The sequence below is a fragment of the Carassius carassius genome, chromosome 37, assembly GCF_963082965.1.
Source record: "Carassius carassius chromosome 37, fCarCar2.1, whole genome shotgun sequence".
Classification (NCBI taxonomy): domain Eukaryota; kingdom Metazoa; phylum Chordata; class Actinopteri; order Cypriniformes; family Cyprinidae; genus Carassius; species Carassius carassius.
The window spans coordinates 4,262,150-4,288,673 of record NC_081791.1 but is presented as its reverse complement, the minus strand read 5'-3'; the positions used below and the strand labels follow the sequence as shown (position 1 = coordinate 4,288,673).

At 39.8% G+C, this 26,524-nt stretch overlaps 1 protein-coding gene across 2 annotated transcripts in view; it reads right to left on the bottom strand.

Moving 5' to 3' along the window:
• Window positions 1-800: 800 nt before the first annotated feature.
• pacsin1a (protein kinase C and casein kinase substrate in neurons 1a) overlaps window positions 801-26,524 on the bottom strand; it is a 37,523-nt gene continuing 11,799 nt past the window's right edge. Inside the window, exons 1-10 of one of the 2 annotated variants that reach the window (XM_059527181.1) lie at window positions 22,173-22,371; window positions 17,004-17,124; window positions 9,655-9,811; window positions 9,262-9,497; window positions 7,871-8,014; window positions 4,390-4,565; window positions 4,032-4,152; window positions 3,754-3,869; window positions 2,122-2,318; window positions 801-1,953 (exon numbers count right to left, since the gene is read on the bottom strand). In XM_059527181.1, coding sequence (XP_059383164.1) covers window positions 1,844-1,953; window positions 2,122-2,318; window positions 3,754-3,869; window positions 4,032-4,152; window positions 4,390-4,565; window positions 7,871-8,014; window positions 9,262-9,497; window positions 9,655-9,811; window positions 17,004-17,063 — 1,317 coding nt within the window. In that variant the 5' untranslated portion in view covers window positions 17,064-17,124; window positions 22,173-22,371 and the 3' untranslated portion in view covers window positions 801-1,843. Of the gene's footprint in view, window positions 1,954-2,121; window positions 2,319-3,753; window positions 3,870-4,031; window positions 4,153-4,389; window positions 4,566-7,870; window positions 8,015-9,261; window positions 9,498-9,654; window positions 9,812-17,003; window positions 17,125-22,172; window positions 22,372-26,524 lie in introns of those variants that run through there. The other variant, XM_059527179.1, reaches the window with a different exon arrangement.

The window sequence follows — 26,524 nt, the reverse complement described above, 5'->3', positions numbered from 1 at the left end:
TTTAAAATATCTTCTTCTGTATTCAACAGAAGAAAGAAACTCATATTGGTTTCGAACAACTTGAGATTGAGTAAATGATGCCAGATTTTTCATTTTTGGGTGAACTTTCCCTTAAAGTGTCCAAATACTTTCTGGCCCACTGTACTGTATATTACCTGCAAATCAAAGTTTGGTACCATGTTTCTTTTATTTCAGTTAGCATTAAAACGATTTTATTATGTTTTAAAACTTATAGTCTTGATGCAAAATCATAGCATGTTAGTTAACAGGCCATGAAACAACAGGGAATCATTTTAATACCACAACATTTTGAACTTGCATGCGGTGTATCAGGTGTGAAATTCACTTACAGATTTTGTCTGTTCAATCTGCTGTGCATAAGTAGCCCAAATCATGCATAGGACACATTCGTGTCCATCTGAAGAACCTTGATTTGGTATGAAGAGGTGACCATGAAGGGATGCCAAATAAAGACGATGCTTATACAAGACCTTCTTGGAGAAACTGAGAACAACACATGACTTTGACAAACATGAGATGACAACGATTGGCCAGTTGGACAGCTGTGGCTATGTTCAGAACATCATGTTTATCTGGGAATACCCAGATGATTTTGCTTATTTACAACATAGTGTAGATCCCATGGTGCGATGTGTGACGAATAAAAATTTTTCTTGTTTAAAAAATAATATTTTGGTGTCATCCAATAATGAGACATTTTTACACAATATTCAATCAAATTTTAAGACATTTGTATTGTGTGATGATAACTGGATAAGACTTACATGCAATAATAGATCTTAGTCAGGTTAGAAGCCATGTTGAATTTCACACGGATGGAAACGAGGCTATGAGGGAGAGATTTACAGTCTTTACAATGACACGCACTGTGTAAAGGTCCTAGATCATGCGTTTTTTTTTTTTTTCACAACTTTCAAACCATTTGTTTTCCATAAAGATGTTTCCTCAGCTGGAGAAGCAATACAATCCACTGAACACATGGCACTGTCAGTCCCTCATAGTTTCAATTTCATTTCTGTCAAAAATTAAATATGGCACCACCCTGACTAAGGTCTACCACATACTGCATACATACATAATGCATACTATTTAACATACTATCTTTAAAAACAGTATGCAGTATCAATACTACTGTTAATGTAGTATTTTGTTCTGAACGTAGCCTGAGATTTTCCAGGTTGACGTGAGTCTGCTGTCCTCTGTGGTCACTGTGGGAACTGCATACAGTACAGATGGCCTAAAGAATCAACGGCTACATGCTCCATAGCACATGCTGCTATGCATTCAGACACAGACATCAAGAGAACGATACCTAATATAATAATCAGCGCAACAAAGCATGGACTGATGGTGAGAAAGAGGAAAGCCCAATAGCCCATTGTGAGTCATTTTCTGCACACTGACTCTTTGTACTAAAATACAGCAGAGTAGCTACGTGAATATCTGTGCAGTTGGATTTTATGCCAATGTCTGTAATATAATTTCAAATAACATGTTATCTGCACCAATAATGTGTAGCCTGCACGTGCATAACTGATGGGTCATTTATTTGTTCACATCTGCTCGTTTACACCCATGTATATGCTTTTTAAATATTTGCAAATAGATATTAGTAGTGAGCAAGCTCTTCCCCGCCTCCCAGATCAATATATACAGTGTGGCTATCTTTACTAAGAATTTTTTTCTATTTTTATTTTAAACAAGACTGCATTGCACATCTTCAGGGAAAGTCATTCATGTTAAGTCTCTGGCATTTTTGCCATGTTGTTCGATCAGACAATCAGAGTTGCCTCCAAAAGTGTGTTGTCCTCCAGTCAGGTGATCAGATTTCCTCAACATAATTGGCCGGGTATAAGCCTGTCCGGCCACTGTCCAGACGGCCTCTGCACCAGCCCTGGTCATCTTCCTCTTCGATCTTTGTTAATTCATCCCCTGTGAGTGATGCAGATTATAACTGACATATCTGCCATATGTAAAGTCAAAAAAAATCATGTGGTATCTGGATAACATTCAGTATAAAGACTTCAGCAAAAAATATTCATATGGATGTTGACAGCTGTTTTGATGATCTAACATCATTTATTTTGCTTTGCACTTCACCTGCTTTGAAGCTTAGCTCATCCTGCTCTTGGCCTTCGTAGTCGTAGAGGGCTCGCACCCGCACTCCTCCTCTGCTGCTCGAGTCTTCCTCGAAAGAGTTCGCACCGCCGTTCGTCTCGTTCCCCGAGTACCCCGCGGGCTGCTCGTCATCTGACCATTCTGTGGAGTATGCCTGGTTCTTTTCATAGCTGCTCACACTAGTCAAAGACAAGGGACACATGCTGTTAACACGGAAGAACAGCAAAGGATTACACCTGAGTTTGTGTGCTTGCAAAGCTTCAGATTAGAACCAGTTTTGCAAATTTAACCTTTTAAACACTTGTTATTCAGAAAACCACCTGCAGTATGTGCATCATATTTCAATCAATCAATCTGTCAATCTTAATCAATCACCAATCAGTCAATAATGCATGCTCTGGGACTGAATGATATTGAAAAAATGTCATTTTTAGGTGCTTCTTATTTTGTCTATTCAGTCTTTTCAGATTGGGAGTCCAGTGTAACTCCTGCCATTGTTAAAAAGTATTATTACATGGCTCTGTGGAAAACTTTAATATGATTGGTCAGTCACGACATTCAGAGATATGTTATCCCTCGATAACAACCGGTAAATGTTGATAACACAGGCTCATCTGGGTAACTGAAGTTGGCGCTGTACTCTTGCTAGGAACAGTTTTTCTTGGTGGAAGCTTTGATTTTGTTTAGCTACTAAAATATTAAAACTCAATTCAAAATGGTGTACAATTATTTAATTATGTCATGCTGGTATCGCAGACTCGCTCTCTCATTTCATACAAACACAGCTGCTGCCATTTTGCTATGATTGTTTTGTGTGCTGTAATGGATAATAAGATAACTAAAAAACTGGTAAGATTTTGAAACATTTTCGTCTGAGATCTTTTATCATCATAATTATTTATGTGGTGAAATGTTGTGTAATAAGTGGTTTGCCTTAAATGTCCGTCTAGTTTGAACTTGCCGCTTGAGCGCAACTGCTGTGTTCACGGAAGCTTTGCATTCAAATATTTCAGCTCAAATCAATCAAATAATTATTTACTTAGATTATTGATTGATTGATTGATTTTTGTTTAATTACCACAGGGTGTGCATAAAATATGTGCATAAATTACAAATAAAATTAAATGGTTTTATTTTAATTGTCATGTTTTTTAATGCATCTACCCAGTCAAATTAAAAGTCCTGAAAATGTTGGAATTGATTCCGCTGTTTGAAGAAAAAAAAAAATTTTCAGTACCAATACAGAAGCATTGCGATTGTCAAGCCAATAGCATCGTGGCAGTGTGCTGACATTTAGTGCCGTTGCGCTTCAGGTGTCACAAGTTCGAGTCCTGGCTAGTGAACCTTTCTGGGATCAGGAAAGGTTTGTGATAACACTTAGCCCCATTGACATCTACCTGTACATCTTTCTATTCTTTGAAGAACCATATAGTCAACTCAAGAACCCTGTACAGGCATAAATAACTCTTGATAAGAGGAGACTTATCAAGAAAAATTTTTTTGAAGAGTGAAGAAGACCGCAATCATCAACCTCTAAGAAGAGAAATGGTTATTGCACTGCAGATAAAAGAAAGACACTGGAAGTGAATGGGGAAGACAAAGCTGATGTCTGACCTGCCGCGGTCTCCTGGTTGGCCTGCATGCTCTGTGTTCGGAGTAGCAGGGGCGACTCCATCTGGCTTCTTCTTTTCTCTCTTGGCAACAGCATTGGTGGCTTCTGGATTATATTCCTGAGAAGAACAGATTCAGAAATATATAGCTTTAAAGGGTTTTAAAGCTTGTGATAACTAGCCCTGGGCTCCCTAACCTTTTTAATAAACCCAGAAACCTGAAAAGGGCACAAGACTGTTAAAACCTGTTAAATGTTTATTTGTTCATTAAAAGCTGTGTACCTCAAACTGGGGCCAGTTCATATGCATGCCAGGACCGTGATTATTACTGAACCACTGGAGATCCTCTTGTGTGTTGGCAGCCAGAATGGTTCGTTCAAACTCACGGTACACTGACGCATAGCTAGAACATGGAAAACAACAGCAAAGAAAAAGTTCTGACAAAACAGCTGAACTAGACTACAAGTTAACTAGTAAACTGTATTGTTTTAACTCAAGTGAATCAGATCACGACTCAAAAATCATTAAATTAATTGAAGACTTAAAAGAATGATACGCTCATGTTGTATGCATATCTCAAGCACAAACTAATATCCGTGTGAATCAGCGCAGACACACTGGTTCTGGGGTTTACACTGACTTTTGGTTCTCAGTGAGGTTTAGGTGTCGTTTGATGTCCAGGAGAACCTCTTTGATGAAGGTCAGTCGTTTGACCTCGTGCTGCTGGCATTGGTCAAACACCAGCTCCATGGACTCCATGTACTGTGGTGTGCACTTCGACAACTCATCCAGAGACTTCTCGTACTTCTCCTTCGCCTGCAGCACAAACACACATATATAACTCATATATTAAATACAAAAACTACAAAGCCAAGTTGCATGTAAGTAGCTCTGAATATGCAATTTGTCGCCATGTTGTCGAAATGCTGTTATTTTCATCTCGGAGTCCAATCACCTTTGTTTGGCCTTCCCAGGGACGCTGTACTTAGAGATCAATGGTTACAATTTACAACCCGAATTCCGGAAAAGTTGGGACGTTTTTTAAATTTTAATAAAATGAAAACTAAAAGACTTTCAAATCACATGAGCCAATATTTTATTCACAATAGAACATAGATAACATAGCTAATGTTTAAACTGAGAAAGTTTACAATTTTATGCACAAAATGAGCTCATTTCAATTTTGATTTCTGCTACAGGTCTCAAAATAGTTGGGACGGGGCATGTTTACCATGGTGTAGCATCTCCTTTTCTTTTCAAAACAGTTTGAAGACGTCTGGGCATTGAGGCTATGAGCTGCTGGAGTTTTGCTGTTGGAATTTGGTCCCATTCTTGCCTTATATAGATTTCCAGCTGCTGAAGAGTTCGTGGTCGTCTTTGACGTATTTTTCGTTTAATGATGCGCCAAATGTTCTCTATAGGTGAAAGATCTGGACTGCAGGCAGGCCAGGTTAGCACCCGGACTCTTCTACGACGAAGCCATGCTGTTGTTATAGCTGCAGTATGTGGTTTTGCATTGTCCTGCTGAAGTAAACAAGGCCTTCCCTGAAATAGACGTTGTTTGGAGGGAAGCATATGTTGCTCTAAAACCTTTATATACCTTTCAGCATTCACAGAGCCTTCCAAAACATGCAAGCTGCCCATACCGTATGCACTTATGCACCCCCATACCATCAGAGATGCTGGCTTTTGAACTGAACGCTGATAACATGCTGGAAGGTCTCCCTCCTCTTTAGCCCGGAGGACACGGCGTCCGTGATTTCCAACAAGAATGTCAAATTTGGATTCGTCTGACCATAAAACACTATTCCACTTTGAAATAGTCCATTTTAAATGAGCCTTGGCCCACAGGACACGACGGTGCTTCTGGACCATGTTCACATATGGCTTCCTTTTTGCATGATAGAGCTTTAGTTGGCATCTGCTGATGGCACGGCGGATTGTGTTTACCGACAGTGGTTTCTGAAAGTATTCCTGGGCCCATTTAGTAATGTCATTGACACAATCATGCCGATGAGTGATGCAGTGTCGTCTGAGAGCCCGAAGACCACGGGCATCCAATAAAGGTCTCCGGCCTTGTCCCTTACGCACAGAGATTTCTCCAGTTTCTCTGAATCTTTTGATGATGTTATGCACTGTAGATGATGAGATTTGCAAAGCCTTTGCAATTTGACGTTGAGGAACATTGTTTTTAAAGTTTTCCACAATTTTTTTACGCAGTCTTTCACAGATTGGAGAGCCTCTGCCCATCTTTACTTCTGAGAGACTCTGCTTCTCTAAGACAAAGCTTTTATAGCTAATCATGTTACAGACCTGATATCAATTAACTTAATTAATCACTAGATGTTCTCCCAGCTGAATCTTTTCAAAACTGCTTGCTTTTTTAGCCATTTGTTGCCCCCGTGCCAACTTTTTTGAGACCTGTAGCAGGCATTAAATTTTAAATGAGCTAATTAAGTGGATAAAAGTGTAAAATTTCTCAGTTTAAACATTTGCTACGTTATCTATGTTCTATTGTGAATAAATATTGGCTCATGTGATTTGAAATTCCTTTAGTTTTCATTTTATTAAAATTTAAAAAACGTCCCAACTTTTCCGGAATTCGGGTTGTATGTTTAACTCGGTTCCCGAAAATTATAATCCACATCTAAAACTATGTGCAGCACATTTGCTGAGGACAGCTTCCTCAATCTCAATCAGTTTAGTGCCGGATTCGCACAAAGATTATTCTTGAAAGATGGAGCAGTTCCCTCTTTGTCTGGAGAAGGCATTGTTTATGGACCACAACCGGTAAGTGTATTTTATTATTTAAGTTGGTGCGTTTAACAGTTTCTGTAACTTATTACACAAAGGGCAACGCTGTTTAGCTTTGTTAACTAGATGGTAGGGCTGTGCAAAAAAATTAACGCGATTTTCATTCGCATCTCGTCAGTAAAAACGCTCCTGTGATTAGAAGTACATCTCCAGCACGTGCGTTTAGATCAGGATTGACAGGATTTCAAAACAAATCCTGCCCACTTGCTTCTCAAAACTTGTCCAAAACTAGCCCAATCGCGTTTCCAGGAGGGCAGCGTGCACTAAGCTGCTGTCAAATCACAACACAGGAACCGCTGGCACAATCAGAACTCATTACATATTTCTGAAGGAGGGGCTTTATAGAACAAGGAAGACATCAGCCCGTTTTTATGACAGTGAAAACAGCGGTATACAGATAAGTAAATTGTGTGAAAAAATACTGTTTTTTTACACGCGAAACATGAACACATGTTATATTGCACACTGTAAACACAATCAAAGCTTCAAAAAAAAATAACACGAAAAAAGGGACCTTTAAAAAGTCTTCATGTACCCACACATTAATAATTTAAGACCATTATATATCTGACTTTCATCCTCCAGGACTGTAATGTAATAATTCAACAGAGTAATGTCTTCAATACAGGGAGAGAGTGATTGTTATATCTTTAAATGTAATAACACTTCACCTCGCTCATTTTAATGGCTCATAGTTGTAAGAGTGATATAAGTCACTGAAGATAAATGTCTCCCAGTGGAGATGAGCTCCAGATCCAGCACTTTTTTCCAATATGAATATTATGTCTTTATTTAATTGTTATATGTACACAAACAGAAAAAATATAAGTAAATCATAAAAAAGAAACCGAATTTACTAAATTTAATTCAATGTTACAACAAGAAAGTGCAGGTTTGGAAAATGCATACTCATGTGGCATGCATTAGGCCAAATGTGTGTGATTGTGTCAGACATTTAGGATCGAGTAGGAAATAAAAAACCTGATGGTGAAATTGCTGCCGTTCCACTCCACTCACATGCATCCAGTCTGTGCTTTACTTCGTTTAGAAAACATGGGCTCTCATTTGGAAATATTTTTGGCCAAGACAAACATAACACGGCCAAAAACAATTATTATAATAATATTTCTAATATTTCCTCTTCATAGAATGGTTGTATAAAAGGAATATTGCAATATCTGCATGGCTGTAACATAGGGTTGAATCACATTCAGTATTCAACACGACACAAATGAGGAACATGGAAAAGTCAAGTATACTTTAAGTGAAAAGTACTTTTAAATATTTATTTTCTTTATTTTTCCCACCTTCTGCATGTCCTGTTTGCATTTCTCTGTCTTCTCGTGGAGTTTCTTCTGCTGGTCAGGAGTCACAGATGCATCTGCCTCACGGGCTGCAGCCAGTTTCTCCTCTTTACATGCCATGTGATAGGTCTTCTTTGCCGTCTCCATCTGCAACCAGAAATGCCACACTTTAACTATAACCCGAATGGATGAAGCTTAGAGAAGGGTTAGTTAAACTGACTGAAATAATGAGACAAGTTGTTATTTTGAGTCTAGTTTTTTCAATTAATCAGTTGATCCCGTTCACAAAACTGGTCTGGATGATTTGTTCACAAATAATCTAAATGTCATAACTACTGTAAATTAGGTAACTGATTCAATAATCCAATTGCAGATGTTAACAGCTCAATTAATTATTACATTTGAAATTTGGGTTAATGAATAATGAAATTTGAATCTTTCTCATACACAACTATGTGAATATAGTGTGAATATAGTAATATAGTGAATATGGTATACTATAGTTCTGATTTGGTTTTTCCTTTTGAGCTTTATGGTTTCCCCTTTTTTCCACAGAAAAGAGTATATCTTATGGGGTTGGAAACAGTGAGTAAATAATGAAAGTAATCATGTTTGAGTACTATTGTTATAAGCCTCTTGTAAGCATAACACATCTGCTGTATTACAGAATGCATGCATATTTAACATGCATTTAAGTTATTTATATGCATAATGTATATGCATATTAATGAAATAATGCCATTAAGCGACCTGGTCTCATGGCAAATACGTACCTGGCATTAGAGTCAGTTAAACTGCAACACCTTTTATTAATTTTCACACAAATTTTAGAGAGTTTTGAATAATAAAGCGTATTTTTTTTTTAATTAGTTCCGATTAATAAAGCATAAAACAGACTTCAGAGGCGAGGAACTCCTGTTTGAATCTCGTGTAACCACGGTTTGACAAGTGGTTTAAATCCACATGTAAGGAAGATGAAACGGCACGGTTGCATCAACAAATGTGTTTTAGATCAGTTTTGCATCTGTTAACACTATCGGTTGGGTTTGGTATAGGGCATATTTCCAACACGATGGAGCATTAACTTTTAGCGACAGTCCCTGGATATTTGACTTCTGAACTGCCGCAATACGCACCAGAAGCAATGTAATAAAAACACAGCAATACGTACCTATATAAACATAATAATAATGTGTCAGGGTTCACATATTGAAACCATGTTTTGGCGCTACTCAGTGGACATTTCTCTTTAAAACTGCTGTGAAACGTTCGGTAAGGTTCGTAAAACCGTAGTTGTAGAAACGTTACCAGAGGTATATATTTGCCATGAGACTGGGTTGCCATTAAGATATATTAGCACCGAATTTACATCATTCAAATCTTTTTATTTGTACCTCTTTGAGTTTCTTCGCCCAGGGTTTCTGTGCTTTCTTGAAGCCCTCTTCTGCCTCTTTGGTTTCCTTGAAGCCACCAATAATCTGTCTGTGGTACGAGTCTTTCTGCCAGTTCTTCACCTTCTCGATGTCCTCGTTCATCAGACCGTTCTTCACCTCCTGATGAAATTCACTCACCTGATCGGCCTCTGTCATCATGGCTAACCAGGCCCGCTCCACAGAGCCGTACTGAGGCCCTGGCCACACACACACATGCACAGAATATACTGAGACGACTACTTTATTGGCACGATTTATGTCACAGTTGCCTTTTTCCAATAACAGTTCTGGAAATTTAAAAGAGCTGCTTCAAAAATTTTCAGAGGATGAAGAAAAAAGCTTTAGATTTCTGACCTTTCTCGATCAGTTGCCTCCACCTTTTGGACCATTCGGTGAGCTGCTGGCTGTAGGACTTCTCGAGCTTGGCACGTTCCTGAAGGCAGTTCATAAGATCATTGCAGAGTCGATGACCGTCGTCAATTCTCTTGACAGCACGCTTATAATTTCCCACCTAAGCGAAGTGGAAGAAATCATATTACACATCACATCGAACTACCCTGTATAACTTGATATGCAATTCTGCTCAAGGGTTTACATAATCCATGTAGAATCTGCAAGATGATACTATGAAAATTGCTTTAGTACCACTGTACCACCAAGAACAGATACGTACATACACTCACTTGATGAAAATCACAGTAAACAGTAGGCTGTGAAATCTTATTTAACAGTTTTCTACAGTATATTTTCAAATGCAATTTATTCCTGTAATGTAAAGCTGAAATTTCAGCATCATTACTCCAGTCTTCAGTGTCACATGATGCTTTAGAAATCATTCTTAAAATGTAAGCTATTATGATTATTATCAGCGTTGTGTTGCTGAATATTTCTGTTGAAACTCTAATATTTTCAGTTTTCTTAGAAAGTTTACAACAGCGTTTATTTGAAATAGAAATTTTCTGTTAAATTATACATTTTTACTTTTGGTAAATCAGACTTTTGATCAGTGTGCCCTTTCTGGAAAAAAAAAAACCCCAAACTCCAACAGTAGTATAAACATATTATACAAGAATATATATTATACAAGAATAAATTTAACAACTGAATAATATAATATAATATAATATAATATAATATAATATAATATAATATAATATAATATAATATAATATAATATAATATAATATAATATAATACTTGTGGTTTTTCATTTAGGAAGACCATATATTGTTCCCTTCTCTCTGGTGCCTGCAGGTGGCATAAGAAAGTGGAGAGGAATGAGTCCAGGAGATAAGAGGGGGAAGGGACTCATTTTTGTGCATGTGAAGTTATGTAATGACTGCCACAGCTTTGTGTCCATGTGCTCCTGGAGCTCTATTCCTGTGCTTCACTGCACTAACAATGACATCATAACCACACACACACACACACTCTCTCTCTCTCTCTCTCTCTCTCTCTCTCTCTCTCTCTCTCTCTCTCTCTCTCTCTCTCTCCCACACACACACACACGTCCAGGAAAGCTAAGTGAAGCTTTGAGTTTTAAAGAGATGGGTTTAAAGGGATGAAAAACACAATGTGTCATTGCAGCCTCATTGCAGTTATGTCAACTGGATTTTATAAACAACACCAGTTATTTGAATGCCTTTAGATGATTGAATATGGTCAAAATGCTGAAAAATATTGGCATATTTTACTCAAGGTGCAGGGTTAGCTACAATTACATAAGCTTACTATGAAATTTAACAGTCATTTTTTTGTTAACTTTATTTAATGTTCAGCAATACATAGAACTTGATTGTAAAATGGCCATTAGTACTATTTGTGTACTTTGCTTTTGTTACCTGATCTTAAGATAAACTTATTTGTATGAGTGAACAAAGATAATTTATGAGGCAGAACAACTTCTATCAGTTATCTTCCTCTTTAGTTCCACTTGTTCCTTTTTAAAAGTCTAAATGTTGTTAAATTGTCAATACAACTTAATTATCATTAAAGAAAGTAGCTTGGTAAATTGATGTTTGCCTAAATGGTTTTGTTTTATGCATTAATTCACCATTATGGCGATTAATGTTCCATACTTTAAAATTATATATTAATGTATAATACATTATACATTATATATTAATGTATAATACATCTCTTCCTTCCAGTACTCTTGAAGGTTCTCTTGTGTTATAATAAATCACAGTTAAATGTTAAATGGGCATTAAATAACCTAATATTAATAAGTTGCTTTTTAAAACAATCTGTATTCAAACTAAATTATTAGCTAATGCATCTCTACTGTAGTAATATAAATCATACTATTATTTTATCTGTACATCACACTATTATTGGCATTGATATAATCCCCGAAAAGTGTGGCAATGTCTTGCAAGTAACCTTAACTATGTCAGCATTCAGCATCCAAAACACATATTTGGTACAACAATATGATTTTGAACATTACAAAAAAGATTACTAATACTGACAATAAAAATGATAAAAAACCAAGTCAGAAAATAGTAAAGCAAACAGCTGCATTATTTATTTCTGCTGCACTCTAGGAGTTAGCATACTTGTGGCTGAATAAGGACTTTGGTTTTTAATAAGTTATAGTTCTGTTAATCTAATAGACCTCTATAATCTCTGCATTAATTTGAACTTCGTCAAATTAACACATTAAATTGAATTAATTTAAAATGAACATGCACACATGGTTACCTCAATGTAAATTTGAATTAAGCTGTATCAACTCAAAAATAAAGAACTACATTTTAAAGGGGTCATGAACTGCCTTTTTTATTATTTTGTACTGTTGTCTGAGGATCCCATATACTGTTTTCAAGATTTTTACAACAAAAAACGCCATATTTTAGAAGTAATCGGCGATTTTCTGTCCTGATTTAACTCACTGTGTAGTGTAGTGGATTGTAGACTCAGAAGTAAAAAAGCCACTGTTGTGATTGGCTAATAGTTGTGTGTGTTTGACAGTCTACATTTCTCAACAGATGGAAGTTGCTGTGATGTAGGTTAAAACGCATTAATGCTCAGTACTTATCAAACGATCTGTAATAACAGGCAGAGCAATAGTGAGCACATAATAAAAACAGTTACTCACACTTGTGTGTTGCGACATTACTGTCGGATCCAAGATAGTCAGCACAGCATTGTTTTTTAATTTCAATCTTTCTGAAAATCCTGCGTCGAATTGTGCCTTGTTTATAAACGAATCCACATCGGATCCACATCGGATCACACGGATCTTCATTAAAAATAAAGTTCAGAATAAAGATCCGAAAGAAGGCAATGCAAGGACTGTTTTTCCACAGCTTGGCACTGCACAGCGTCTTGTTGTCTTCCGAGCATCTTTATCATTTGGTTTCACGTTCTGAAACTTACAGGATGTATATATACATCCAATATATATATATATATATATATATATATATATGTATATATTGTGACGAGAGTCCCGAGTCCACATCAGCGTCGCCCTGGTAACTCACGAGGAGCACCGACTCGAGGCTCATCACCCGCACCTGCCTCTCACGGAAGTGGAAAACGATTACGGCGAACTCAAAAAGGAAATCCTGTCCCGGCGGGGGCTCTCCTCGGTCTGCGCTGCCCAGCACTTCCATGAGTGGGACATTAAACTCCGCCTCCCAGCCCGAGCCCAGGCGGCCGAACTATCCTACCTCGCACGGCATTGGTTGCTCGCCGGGGAGCCCACGGCTGCCCAAGTTGTAGAACGTGTCGTGTGGACCGATTCCTCCGGGCCCGTCCCCGGACTCACCGGCAAGCGGTTGGGATGCGGAAAACCTACTTCAATCACCGAGGCGGTGGAACTGGCGGATGCTGCCCAACAATGGGACACTGGGGAGCAGTCGAGGCCGTTTCCCCGGAGGGTGGTCCAGGAGCGGCGCACGCCAGAGGGCACCTTGCGACCAGAAGGTAGGCCGGTGGCTCCCTCCCCGAAGGACGAACCGATGCCCACCGTGGACCCTGCATCTCCCACGCGGACGTGGTTGGCGGGCTGTATCGTACACCGTGACCTGCCCATGGGGGCGCCGGAGGCGGAGATGAAAATTAACGGCCAGTTCAAGCCCTCCTTGACTCCGGCAGCGCAGTCAGCTTGGTGCAATCTCACATCCTCACGTCACGCGGAGAAACCAAGGCTACCTGCCCCATCACCTGCATGCACGGAGATACCCGCCATGTCCCGACCCGGAGAGTGACGATATCCGCCTTCCCGGGCACCTGGCCCATTGAAGTGGGCGTGCTGAAGGATCTGCCCATCTCCCTCCTTCTTGGCCGAGACTGGCCGGGGTTTGACCACCTCCTGGCCGCCGCTGTACAGCCCGCCACTACGAAGGGGAGCCGCCCCAAGAGAAGGCCAGCAAGAGGGACCCGTCAGCAGCCGGCCCTACTGGCCACGGACAGCGGGAGAGATGGTGAGTCCCAGGTCGTTGAAGCTAACCTCTACCATGATCTGTTCCAACAGGTGAATGGGGGAGGTTCATTTGCCCAAGAACAACGCGAGGATGATCATCTCAAGCATTGCTCGTCCCAAGTGCGCATGGTAGACGGGAAGGAACTAAAACCATGGCCCCATCCTCTCCCGCACTTCATCGTCCAAAATGGCCTACTCTACTGTGTCGCACAGCGAAGGGGGGAGGAAAAAACTTTATTAGTGGTACCCCAGATGAAGACGGAAATGGTGCTAGAGTTGGCTCACTCGCACCCCCTGGCGGGCCACCTGGGGCCCGAGAATACCACTCACCGGGTTAGGGATCGCTTCCATTGGCCCGGGCTGGAAGCAGAAGTCAAACGTTTCTGCCAGGCTTGCCCAATCTGCCAGAAGACACTCAGAAATCGGCATTCGAGAGGTCCCTCAGGCATCCACTGGTTTCAGCCCCTTCGAGCTGCTGTTCGGGCGCCAGCCTCGGGGACTATTAGATATCGCCAGGGAAGCATGGGAGCAACAGCCGGCCCCCCACCGCTCTGTCATTGAACATGTGAAGGCGATGAGGATAAGAATCGACCGGGTCATGCCATTAGTCCGGGAACACCTCGCCAGGGCACAGCAAGCACAGCAGCGGCACGATGACCGGGCCACCCAGCCCCGCGAGTTCCAGCCTGGGGACCGGGTAATGGTCCTCATCCCCAACTCCGCCTGCAAGTTCTTGGCCAGCTGGCAGGGCCCGTACTCCGTTGCTGAAAAAATCGGGCCCGTCACCTACCGAGTCTGCCAGCCGGGGCGGCAGAAACCAGACCAAATCTACCACATCAACCTTCTCAAAAGGTGGGTCGGGACCAGGGACCAGCTAGCGGTCCTCGCCACCAGGGACTCGGTCATAGTGGATATCAACCCAGAGCTGTTGGTGACCCAGAAGACAGAGCTGCAACACCTGGTCGGTCAGTTCCCAGATGTGTTCTCGTCGGCCCCCGGGCGGACCCACGTGGTCCAACACGAGATCCACACCCCAGCCGGAGTCATTGTCCGGCAACGGCCCTACCGTGTCCCAGAGGCTCGTCGGCAGGCTATTGAAGAGGAAATTCAACAAATGTTGAAGTTAGGGGTAATTGAGCCATCGAACAGCCCTTGGTCCAGCCCTATCGTCATGGTCCCCAAGCCGGATGGCACCCTCCGCTTCTGCAATGACTTCCGCCGCCTGAACGAGGTCTCGACGTTCGACGGCTACCCCATGCCTCGAGTGGATGAGCTTCTCGATCGCCTGGGAAGGGCCCGCTATATCTCCACCCTGGACCTCACCAAGGGATACTGGCAGGTCCCCCTATCTGAAGCCGCCAAGTCCAAGACCGCCTTAAGTACCCCTGGTGGGCACTGGCAATACCGGACCCTCCCTTTCGGCCTACACGGGCCCCGGCCACGTTCCAACGGATGATGGACATCTTACGAGCGTACGAGCGTTTATGGGGTTGGCAGGATACTACTGCTGTTTTATCCCTAACTTCTCCTCCTTAGCCGCCCCCCTGACAGACCTGACCAGGAAGGGGCAGCCAGAAAAAGTATACTGGACACCGGAAGCGGAGGAGGCATTTAAGAAGGTGAAGCTGGCCCTCACCTCGGAGCCAGTCCTGCGTGCCCCGGACTTCAGCTGCCCCTTCCTGCTGCAAACGGATGCCTCTGACACAGGACTGGGGGCCTTCCTGTCACAGGTTCAAGAAGGTGAGGAACATCCCATCCTAAACATCAGCAGGAAGCTGACCCCGGCCGAAACGAACTACGCCGCCGTCGAAAAGGAAGCTCTGGCCATCAAGTGGTCCTGGAGCTGCGGTATTACCTCCTCGGGCGGAAGTTTACTCTCCTCACAGACCACGCGCCCCTCCAGTGGATGGCTCGCGCCAAGGACACCAACGCCAGGGTAACACGAGGGTTCCTTGCGCTTCAGGACTTCCACTTCAAAGTACTCCATCGGGCCGGAGCAGCCAACTCCAACGCCGATGGCCTTTCCCGGATCTGGTCAGCTTATGCAGGTCTGTCAGGGGTCACTCCCCACCCACCCCCTTATTCACCCCTGTTAACATCGTATTTTTCCACCAGACCAGGACAACACTTAGCAGGGGGGAGTGTGACGAGCGTCCCGAGTCCACATCAGCGTCGCCCTGGTAACTCACGAGGAGCACCGGCTTGAGGCTCATCACGGGCTGATCACCCGCACCTGCCTCTCATCAGCCGGGCCTCATATAAACAGCATGTGCACAGGAAAAGGGTGAGAAGCCTCTCCACAAGCTAACACACTGAATCTTCTCTCTCTCTGCCACCAGAAAGCAGCCTGTGACCGGATGACTTGCCACGAGCACTCCACCGACTCACCTGCACCTGGACCCGAGTGAGAGCACCCCTTTGCACGCCGAAGCATCGTCATCACCCCGCAACCCTTCACTTTTCAATAAAGTCCACCCTCCGGGGCTTTACATTTGAGTTTGCTCCTGCCTATTCCTTCCACCCCGCCACAATATATATATATATATATATATATATACACAATGTATATATATATATATATATATATATATATAGTTCAACAACCAGGAATTTTAGTTTAGCAGTTCATATCCCCTTTAAGGCAGTCGGTTTTTTATTCAAATCAACTTGTTACATTTCATAGTGCGGTATTCCATTCTGAACAACCTTTATAGTACAGTTCTCCTTCTAGGGAGGTTTTTATCTCATATTCAGCTACACTCACCTTCACACAAGCTCTGATGAGTCATATCAGCCTTTAAATAAAAACCCATTGCAGCACACGCTGACGGGGCTTTTTATCCACCGTCAATAAGTCAGACACACAAAACTGGCACAGACTGCAGTCAGCATGCAGGTGCTGCTCTGGAACTCAATAGACCTTGTGCTGGAGTATCTACTTAAAAACTGCTCAAAAAACTAGGTCTGCATCGCTATCCAAGCACTGCCTGAATATGCGATTACTTTGACATAATACTGACGTGATGTTAAGACTGTATTGGCTGCCAGAGCCTCACAAAGGGTGATGTGAAGGGCCCTGGCAACATCACAGGGGCCGACAGTGTCATCTAAATAGAGTTCATTGTGAGCATTCTGGCAGATTCTGATACTGCGAACACAGCATCTTCCTGTTATCCAACCAGAACTGGCTAAAACACAACACAACTATTGATGACCGGCTGAATAACTTAGCAGTGTAGCATTTAGAGGAAGGAAATGGTGGTCTTTGTACCTCCCAAAAGCTGTCCATGGCCTCATCAGTGACAGCGGATTCATCGTAAGAGCCAGACATGGTGCTGGGTGCTGGGAGGCAAGACTGAACACGTCTGCAGAAAAGCGGACTTCCTCAAGCACTAAAGAGAGACAGACAGAGACAACTTCAAAAATGTGTAAATGGTATTGCATTTTGCTAACAAAATATCATAGCAGTTGTCAAAACGAGTTGGAAAAGCACAATCTCACAAACTTAAATGATAAAACGCTAGACATCATATCCAAAATCAAGAAAGAAGCACTGAAACTTTGTGATTATCACAGAATATATTTGTAGTTAATGTGATTTTTTACACTCTATTATGACACTGTTTAAACTGACTTCATACATCCAGTAAAATAACCAGCAAACCAGTTGATTAAAGGTCATAAATGGTCCAGAAAAGTTCGTTCTGAAAGCTCCTGAAGCATTTGAGAGCAGCTACTGGCTTCAGAGTCTGTTCTCACTTACGAAACCTGATTCTTCATCAGTTTAATAGTAGGAAATGATACGAAAGCATGCATAAGGCAAAACAAAAATGTACCTATGTACCAAAACTGACAGTATACAAAGACTGTAAATAATGAAAAGAAAAAAAAATAGTTCAATCAAATTAAAGAGAACTATTTTTGTCATTGTGTGTTAAGTCTAGTGTGTTGAGCTCTATTCATAGTTGCTGAGTTGTTGCACTGCAGATCATCCAATTAGAAGCTTCCACCTCTGTTAGGATGTTTCCACTGGATTAAACAGCATTGACTGGGTGGCAGAGCTGTGCAAAGAATCATGCTTTTATTTTGCACCTTGGTTTTTATCATTTTTTTGTCTGTACAGCAATTCTCTGCTTGCAAAAATGAACAATGCAGTGCTAACTACATCATAATATTAGCATGTGATGATGCTCAGTCATGAGCCTCAGCAGTGTATATTTTGAGTTTATCGACAAATCAGACTACAAAGACTTTTAGAATTCCATTGTTTTAGAGATAATTCTTTTACAGTTTTTGCAGTCCCTTTGACAATAGTGAATTCCACACCACAGCTATAATGTCAACAGCACAGATGAACAATATTGATGAATGATATATATATATATATATATATATATATATATATATATATATATATATATATATATATATATATATAAACATTTGACAGCAAATCAGAATCCACTCAACTTTAGTGATCTCGTGCATTTAAAGCAGCAGATGTCAAAACTGCAGCATAAAATCAATGGAATGCTACCGTTTACTATTGTAGATGCTAATGTAGTTACCATGATAGCTGCAGACCTTTATGCTAAAAGACAGATGCAAAATCTATGCTAAAGTCGTGTCACAGTGAGCTCTTGTGCTGGATTCAGCAGACTGCCCTGATCTGATGTTCTTTACAGGTATTGGATAGAATCACTTCAGCACTATGATCTTGGCACCTCAAACTGCTCTTTAATATGTTGAGAGAGCGCACATGCAGTATATACCCATATATAAGCCTGGGTAAGCAATTCTTCTCCATAATTTGATGAAGTATTGCTGCTATGGTAAACAGAATGTCCAGACAAACAACTCAAGGTTAAGTGCAGCAGATAAAGCACTGCAACATCTAAAGTGACAAATAGACATAGATGAAGAGGGGAGTTTGTGCTAAAAAGATAAACAGGTTCCCTATTACAACCCGAATTCCGGAAAAGTTGGGACGTTTTTTAAATTTTAATAAAATGAAAACTAAAGGAATTTCAAATCACATGAGCCAATATTTTATTCACAATAGAACATAGATAACGTAGCAAATGTTTAAACTGAGAAATTTTACACTTCTATCCACTTAATTAGCTCATTTAAAATTTAATGCCTGCTACAGGTCTCAAAAAAGTTGGCACGGGGGCAACAAATGGCTAAAAAAGCAAGCAGTTTTGAAAAGATTCAGCTGGGAGAACATCTAGTGATTAATTAAGTTAATTGATATCAGGTCTGTAACATGATTAGCTATAAAAGCTTTGTCTTAGAGAAGCAGAGTCTCTCAGAAGTAAAGATGGGCAGAGGCTCTCCAATCTGTGAAAGACTGCGTAAAAAAATTGTGGAAAACTTTAAAAACAATGTTCCTCAACGTCAAATTGCAAAGGCTTTGCAAATCTCATCATCTACAGCGCATAACATCATCAAAAGATTCAGAGAAACTGGAGAAATCTCTGTGCGTAAGGGACAAGGCCGGAGACCTTTATTGGATGCCCGTGGTCTTCGGGCTCTCAGACGACACTGCATCACTCATCGGCATGATTGTGTCAATGACATTACTAAATGGGCCCAGGAATACTTTCAGAAACCACTGTCGGTAAACACAATCCGCCGTGCCATCAGCAGATGCCAACTAAAGCTCTATCATGCAAAAAGGAAGCCATATGTGAACATGGTCCAGAAGCACCGTCGTGTCCTGTGGGCCAAGGCTCATTTAAAATGGACTATTTCAAAGTGGAATAGTGTTTTATGGTCAGACGAGTCCAAATTTGACATTCTTGTTGGAAATCACGGACGCCGTGTCCTCCGGGCTAAAGAGGAGTGAGACCTTCCAGCATGTTATCAGCGTTCAGTTCAAAAGCCAGCATCTCTGATGGTATGGGGGTGCATAAGTGCATACAGTATGGGCAGCTTGCATGTTTTGGAAGGCTCTGTGAATGCTGAAAGGTATATAAAGGTTTTAGAGAAACATATGCTTCCCTCCAAACAACGTCTATTTCAGGGAAGACCTTGTTTATTTCAGCAGGACAATGCAAAACCACATACTGCAGCTATAACAACAGCATGGCTTCGTCGTAGAAGAGTCCGGGTGCTAACCTGGCCTGCCTGCAGTCCAGATCTTTCACCTGTAGAGAACATTTGGCGCATCATTAAACGAAAAATACGTCAAAGACGACCACGAACTCTTCAGCAGCTGGAAATCTATATAAGGCAAGAATGGGACCAAATTCCAACAGCAAAACTCCAGCAACTCATAGCCTCAATGCCCAGACGTCTTCAAACTGTTTTGAAAAGAAAAGGAGATGCTACACCATGGTAAACATGCCCCGTCCCAACTATTTTGAGACCTGTAGCAGAAATCAAAATTGAAATGAGCTCATTTTGTGCATAAAATTGTAAACTTTCTCAGTTTAAACATTTGCTATGTTATCTATGTTCTATTCTGAATAAAATATTGGCTCATGTGATTTGAAAGTCTTTTAGTTTTCATTTTATTAAAATTTAAAAAACGTCCCAACTTTTCCGGAATTCGGGTTGTACATACGAACGTCATCATTTCAGACCAGAACAAACCCCTATAAAAGAGAAACACCCTTTATTATAACTTTTAAAATAAGAGAACTTTGTTTTTTTACAGTAATAATATACTTTAAAAGAACATACTCAATGTTTCTGGACACTTAATTGCATGGAATTTGCAATTGAATGAACATATATCTGAATTTAAATTTACATTAAATGCAATTAGATAAACTTAAGAGTGTTTTGACCCATATATGTAGGATTTAACCAGATCCAGTCTGTATCCAGATCAGAGGGTCACTGCAGTCACCCGGATCCAGTATGTATCCAGACCAGATGGTGGATCAGCACCTAGAAAGGACCTCTACATCCCTGAAAGACAGCGGAGACCAGGACAACTAGAGCCCCATATACAGATCCCCTGTAAAGACCTTGTCTCAGAGGAGCACCAGGACAAGACCACAGGAAACAGATGATTCTTCTGCACAATCTGACTTTGCTGCAGCCTGGAATTGAACTACTGGTTTCGTCTGGTCAGAGGAGAACTGGACCCCCAACTGAGCCTGGTTTCTCCCAAGGTTTTTTTCTCCGTTCTGTCACCGATGGAGTTTCGGTTCCTTGCCGCTGTCGCCTCTGGCTTGCTAAGTTGGGGTCACTTCATCTACAGCGATATCGTTGACTTGATTGCAAATAAATGCACAGACACTATTTAACTGAACAGAGATGACATCACTGAATTCAATGATGAACTGCCTTTAACTATCATTTTTGCATTATTGACACTGTTTTCCTAATGAATGTTGTTCAGTTGCTTTGACGCAATGTATTTTGTTCAAAGAGCTATATAAATAAAGGTGACTTGACTTGATTTAATTGTTATAATAAATTATTTAATTCTATAATCTTTGAATTATAACATGCTGCCGAATATACTGACTATGTACAATATATATGCTGAATATAATGAATTTTAGTGTTAAGAACTCTCTTTGAGGACACTTAAGTGGCCTTTCATTTCAGTAATATTTTATTATCTGCAAATACAGCTTTAAAAATATATACTTTTTTAAGGTACGCTACAGGTAACATTCAACACACTTCTTTTTGAAGCACACATGGATGGCACTTCATTGTGAGTTGTTGGTAATAAAGACAAAGGCTTGTGATAGTGATATTGTGTGCAAGAGTGGCACAGCTGTTTTGCCTGAAAAATAATGTCTGCCTCTGCACTTCGACATGTTATTACATTTTCCAAACCGACTAATTACCGTGACTAGACCCAGTGTAACATATATTACCACACGACAAGATTGTGTTGTAACCTGAACTGAATCTACAGCTGTATTGTTTTATGATTACGAGTTTTAGATTATCCGTTTAGCTAAGTGTACCAAAAGAGGTTGTTTATAGTTGTATACTGATGTTGAGAAATTTCGAAGTGCAGGATATAAACTGTGTAGATTACAGCTCTCAACCACCTTCATGAGATGCACAGAATCTTATTTTCAGAGGCGCCCAAGGACTTCATACATATCCTGCACCATTAACTGTTTTTTTCAGTCACACTTTTAATTTGAGGAAAAATTCTCACTATTAACTACATCTTTTCCCTCAACAAACTCCTAATTTTATAATTAATAGTTAGTGTGGTAGTTGTTAGTTTAGGTGTTGGGTAGGATTAGAGATGTAGAATATGTGCTTTATAATTACTAATTAATAGCCAGTGTGTTAATAATAGGCATGCTAATAAACAACTAGTTAATAGTGAGAATTGGACCCTATAGTGAAGTGTTACCAAAAGCTCTCTTCAGAACCAACCACAAGGGAAAACTCCATTTCATGCACAAACTATCCAGCTCTTTGTTTTGATAAAAAAAAACTATGAACTTACCACCGGTGAACCCATTCACAAACAATGGTAGGAACTTTTAAGAGTAAAATAATCCAGATATCATTACACAGGTCCTGTCGTGATATTACTGGCCTCTAATGTTTTAGTTCAGCAATTGTTTCTAATGCGGTCTTGGTTGTGGAGTGCGTCTGGAGCTCATGCAGAGGATAATCCTGCACTGTTCCTCTTGAATGGCTTAGACAGCATGAGGCGAGGGGTTACAGGGAGGAACGAGAGAATGAGAGAGAGAGAGAGAGAGAGAGAGAGAGAGAGAGAGAGAGAGGGTGTGATCACACCAGCACACTGGGGAACATTGTGATGGAAAGCTGCTGGGTTGCTCTGGTGAGGAAACATTTGTGCCCTTGTTTAGTTTTTTTAAAGATGGAGCTCTGAAACCTGTCAACAGCCACAAACAATCACACCAGTCAAGATGACAAACAACAGAAAGGATGCAAAGAAGTCTCAAGCAGGCAACCTTCAGCAGTATTCAGAGCTGAATAGACAATAATAACATCGCTGTTTAAAGCAGGACTGCAGTCATCATGTATGCATTAAGAAATGAGTATATAGCCTTGTGAAAAAGATTTTGCACTTGTAATTTACTTCAGAATTTAAAAGCATATTAACTGTACTTGCAAACAATATAGTGTTAGTTAAATAAAGGCCACTTCAGTACTTAAACCACTTAAATAGTGTACAGTTTCTAAAACACTTTTACACACACTTAAGTGCACTTTCTAAAAATATCAGTATAACTGCATTTGAAATGATTTAGTTTGGATAATCTTTTGTCTTATTTTAATGTGTTAACTAACATACTCAAGCACATGCAAAGTAATTGATTATAATTTTAACTACAGTGTTATTTGATATTACATTGCTTAATATATTTTAAATGTACAAAATTGTACCTTATTACAAATATTTGGTCACACTTTAGTTTAGGGACTAATTAGTTAATAGTGAGAATTGCTCCCCTAAACTAAAGTGTTACCAAATATTTAATTACAAATATACTTATACAAAAAAAAAAAAAAAAAAAAATTACATTAAAGTAGCTATATTTTAGTTTATTATAAATTATTGTCAGGACATTTGAAAGTACACTTAAACCATATTTTTAAGACAAAAGAAGTAATTGTGAGCACATATTTATACTTTAAAGGCTCAAAAAAGCACAATGTACGGGTAATTAGCTTTTTAACATCAATTTTAACTATAATACATTTTCATTTATCTGTAAATAACACACTGAATTGTCTGAAATCAATACTGTATTTTCTTAGATAATGAATTTTTTTATAATATAATTCTTACACTCTTAAATAATAAGTACTCTTTTTAAAAGTATGCCAAAATCTAGGTCTATGCCTTTTGTGCCCCCAAAATAGAAAGTTACATTATTCAATTATTAGATAAAGTCAGGATTTAATAACATTCATGTAATTCCAAATCTCAATCCAAAACATGTTTTTTGCAATGTATCACCTAGCTTTAAATACACAATGTTGTGAAAATCATTGTATTTCCTAAACAATGTTCAAATGCCTGAAATATCTGCACCCAAGTTCACAAGATGGTTTACCTATCATCACGATGCTTCCTTCACAGCATGTCTAATGCATCTAATGTCTCTCGCTGCTTAATTAAACCTGCAAGCAGCCAGAGAAATAACAGCAGCTTCCTGAAGAGAGGCCTCCACAGGTTTGGAGTCTAACAGAGGTGACAACCCAAATCAGTCCACTAATGAAATGAGGGAATAGTCAGGTGAACTGAAGGGACAAAGGTCTGCTTGACATGACTTGACACAGACAGGAAGTTAGTTGTTTAGGCACTGAGTTTGGGTTAAGGGATCTAAAATATGATCATGCATTAATATGTGCTTTATATGTACTAACAAACAACCAATATAATGGCAACATGCATGCTAAAAAGCACTAGTTTATAGCAAATGTGTACAGTGTTGCCCAAATTATTTGCATAATATGCCTATTAATGAATGCATAAATGAAAATATTGATCATCATGTCAACATATAAACATAATTCAGTTGTTAATCATTATTTAAGCTATTACATTACTGTGGCAGATTGATTAGAAGCGCTAATTGGCTATAAATCACTAGATGTGTTTTTATTTCCATATGTGTCTTGTCTGCAAGTAGCAGCTGTTTGTCTAATATGCGAATCCACAAAAAAAGATTTTACATTCAGTAGCTCAAACTTTGATAATTTTGATGGTTGAAAATTCCCTTATTATGGATTTTACATACAGAACTTTATTAAATATGTACATTTAAAAAGCATTATTATATATAATTCAAATAATGTGTTATACTGACAGCCCTATTATACTATATGCTTAGCAGCTATTTACAGTGCATTCAAGCTATGAGTTTTTATCAGTATGTGAACTCCCTGTTAAACAGGCCTGCAGTCCTGCTGTCCCTAGCATTGTGATCTACCAGTTGAGGTAAAGCAACATCAAAGAAATTAGCATTAAACACTAAATCATGTTCGTTAGGGCCAGTGTGGGGAGATGGGATCAGGACACATAATAATTGGGACTCTGACTTGCACTAGCCACATGAGAGCCATAATTCATTTCTGAAGCTCATTCACTTAATACCTCACCAATTTAGTTACAAAAACTAGTACATATTGTCACAGTTTCTTGGAGTAATTAGCTTATTAGAATGGGTTTCTTTTAAAAAAAAAAAAAATAACCGGTGAAGGGTTGCTAACAAATGCCTAGTGAATGAAAACTACTGCACATACATGTAAACCTATTATAGTAATCAGATTACAGAAACTGCTGCTAAATATATAACACACATCTAGCTGCAGCAACTGTGTTTGGAGGGTTTGCTACAGACAAGTCTTATGAATTTACTTAGATGAACTGTCTGATACATTAGATACTATTAGATATTGAACAATTTAAGTGCAGTTAAGGGCATGCATGCATAATGCATGTTTTTGTATGCTAACACTCATTGCATTACGTTTGTTACATGCAAAATGCATTTTATATAATTTCTTAGAAATGCACAAAGAATGTGAAACAACTGAAACATTTTTGGAAGTTAATTAGATTACTTTTGTGCACAATCACTCACAGAATTGCATTATGATCTGCAACACATACCGACTCATTGCATTCAAAACAGCCATTTCAGAAATGCACAAGGTATTTTAAAACACTGAAATGGCATTTAAATCTCACTTTTGATGGTATTAAAATGATGAAAGTATGCTGGACTGAATACATCCTCGCTCTCCTCTATCATTAAAAAGATCATATAATGCTCCTCTCCATCATTCTTTCTAAATAACAATCTGTTTGCTTTTCACAGGCAGTAATTTACATACAAAGGAGGCATGTTTGTGCTGAAGATGAAATGGCACAATGCAGTGCAGATAAAATTATTCATTTTAAAAAGTTGAATTTAGAATTTCTAATATTAAAACATAATATAAAAGTCTTTAAGATTATCTTAAAGATTTCTGTCTTTCTCCATTCAAGAGAAGCTGTGTATAATAGGATGTAAAACTCTCTAAAAAAAAGTAGTTTCCAATGTGCTGTTTTAATAAGAAGGAAATTCATAACTTCATAATGATTTTTCGCAGGTGTTTCCCCTATTGGTTGAATTACACATTTTGAGGGTTTTTTTGGTAAAAGGAAATGTCCATGGCAGAAAATGACCAGTGTGTTTTTCGTATTTCAACATTTTTTTTTTTTTACAGTGTAAAAGAGCTGAGAACAAAAACGCAAGAGATGAAAGTGTAGTTGTACATTATGTGAGGTGGAGCAGGTGTGGAGAGGGAGGAGTGTAAGGGGAGAGAGGGCAATCCCGCAGGTGAGGTCTGGCTACAGTCCATTATCTAAGCAGCTCAGAGCAGAGACGCCACAGCTAATATCTGAGAAGATTACAGCATGTAAGAAAAGCATGCTGGGAGTTGCCATGGGACAGCGCTCCCTCAGATAGAGCTTTCTACAGAAGCAGTCTGATTGGCTGAGCCATGATTACACAAGTCATGTGACTGGAGGTCCAGGGGGTCTGATGTAATGTGGAAGAACGGCCATTAAGAGATTAATAATCAGAGTGTGTGTGTGTGGGGGGGGGGGGGGTGTTGTTTGTGATCCTCTGGACACATGATTGTAAGCAACATCTATGATTTTGTGATTTGATAAACACAGGTAAGCCAGCACTGAAGACTGCTTTTGACATGATATTGGAGTATGATCTGGCAGCTGGACTCCCCCTTCAAATGTTCAATGGTTTATCCCAAACTCACACGCTCATAATGCTGCTCCCATCAGGTCATTGGCAAAACAAGATATGGCCAAAA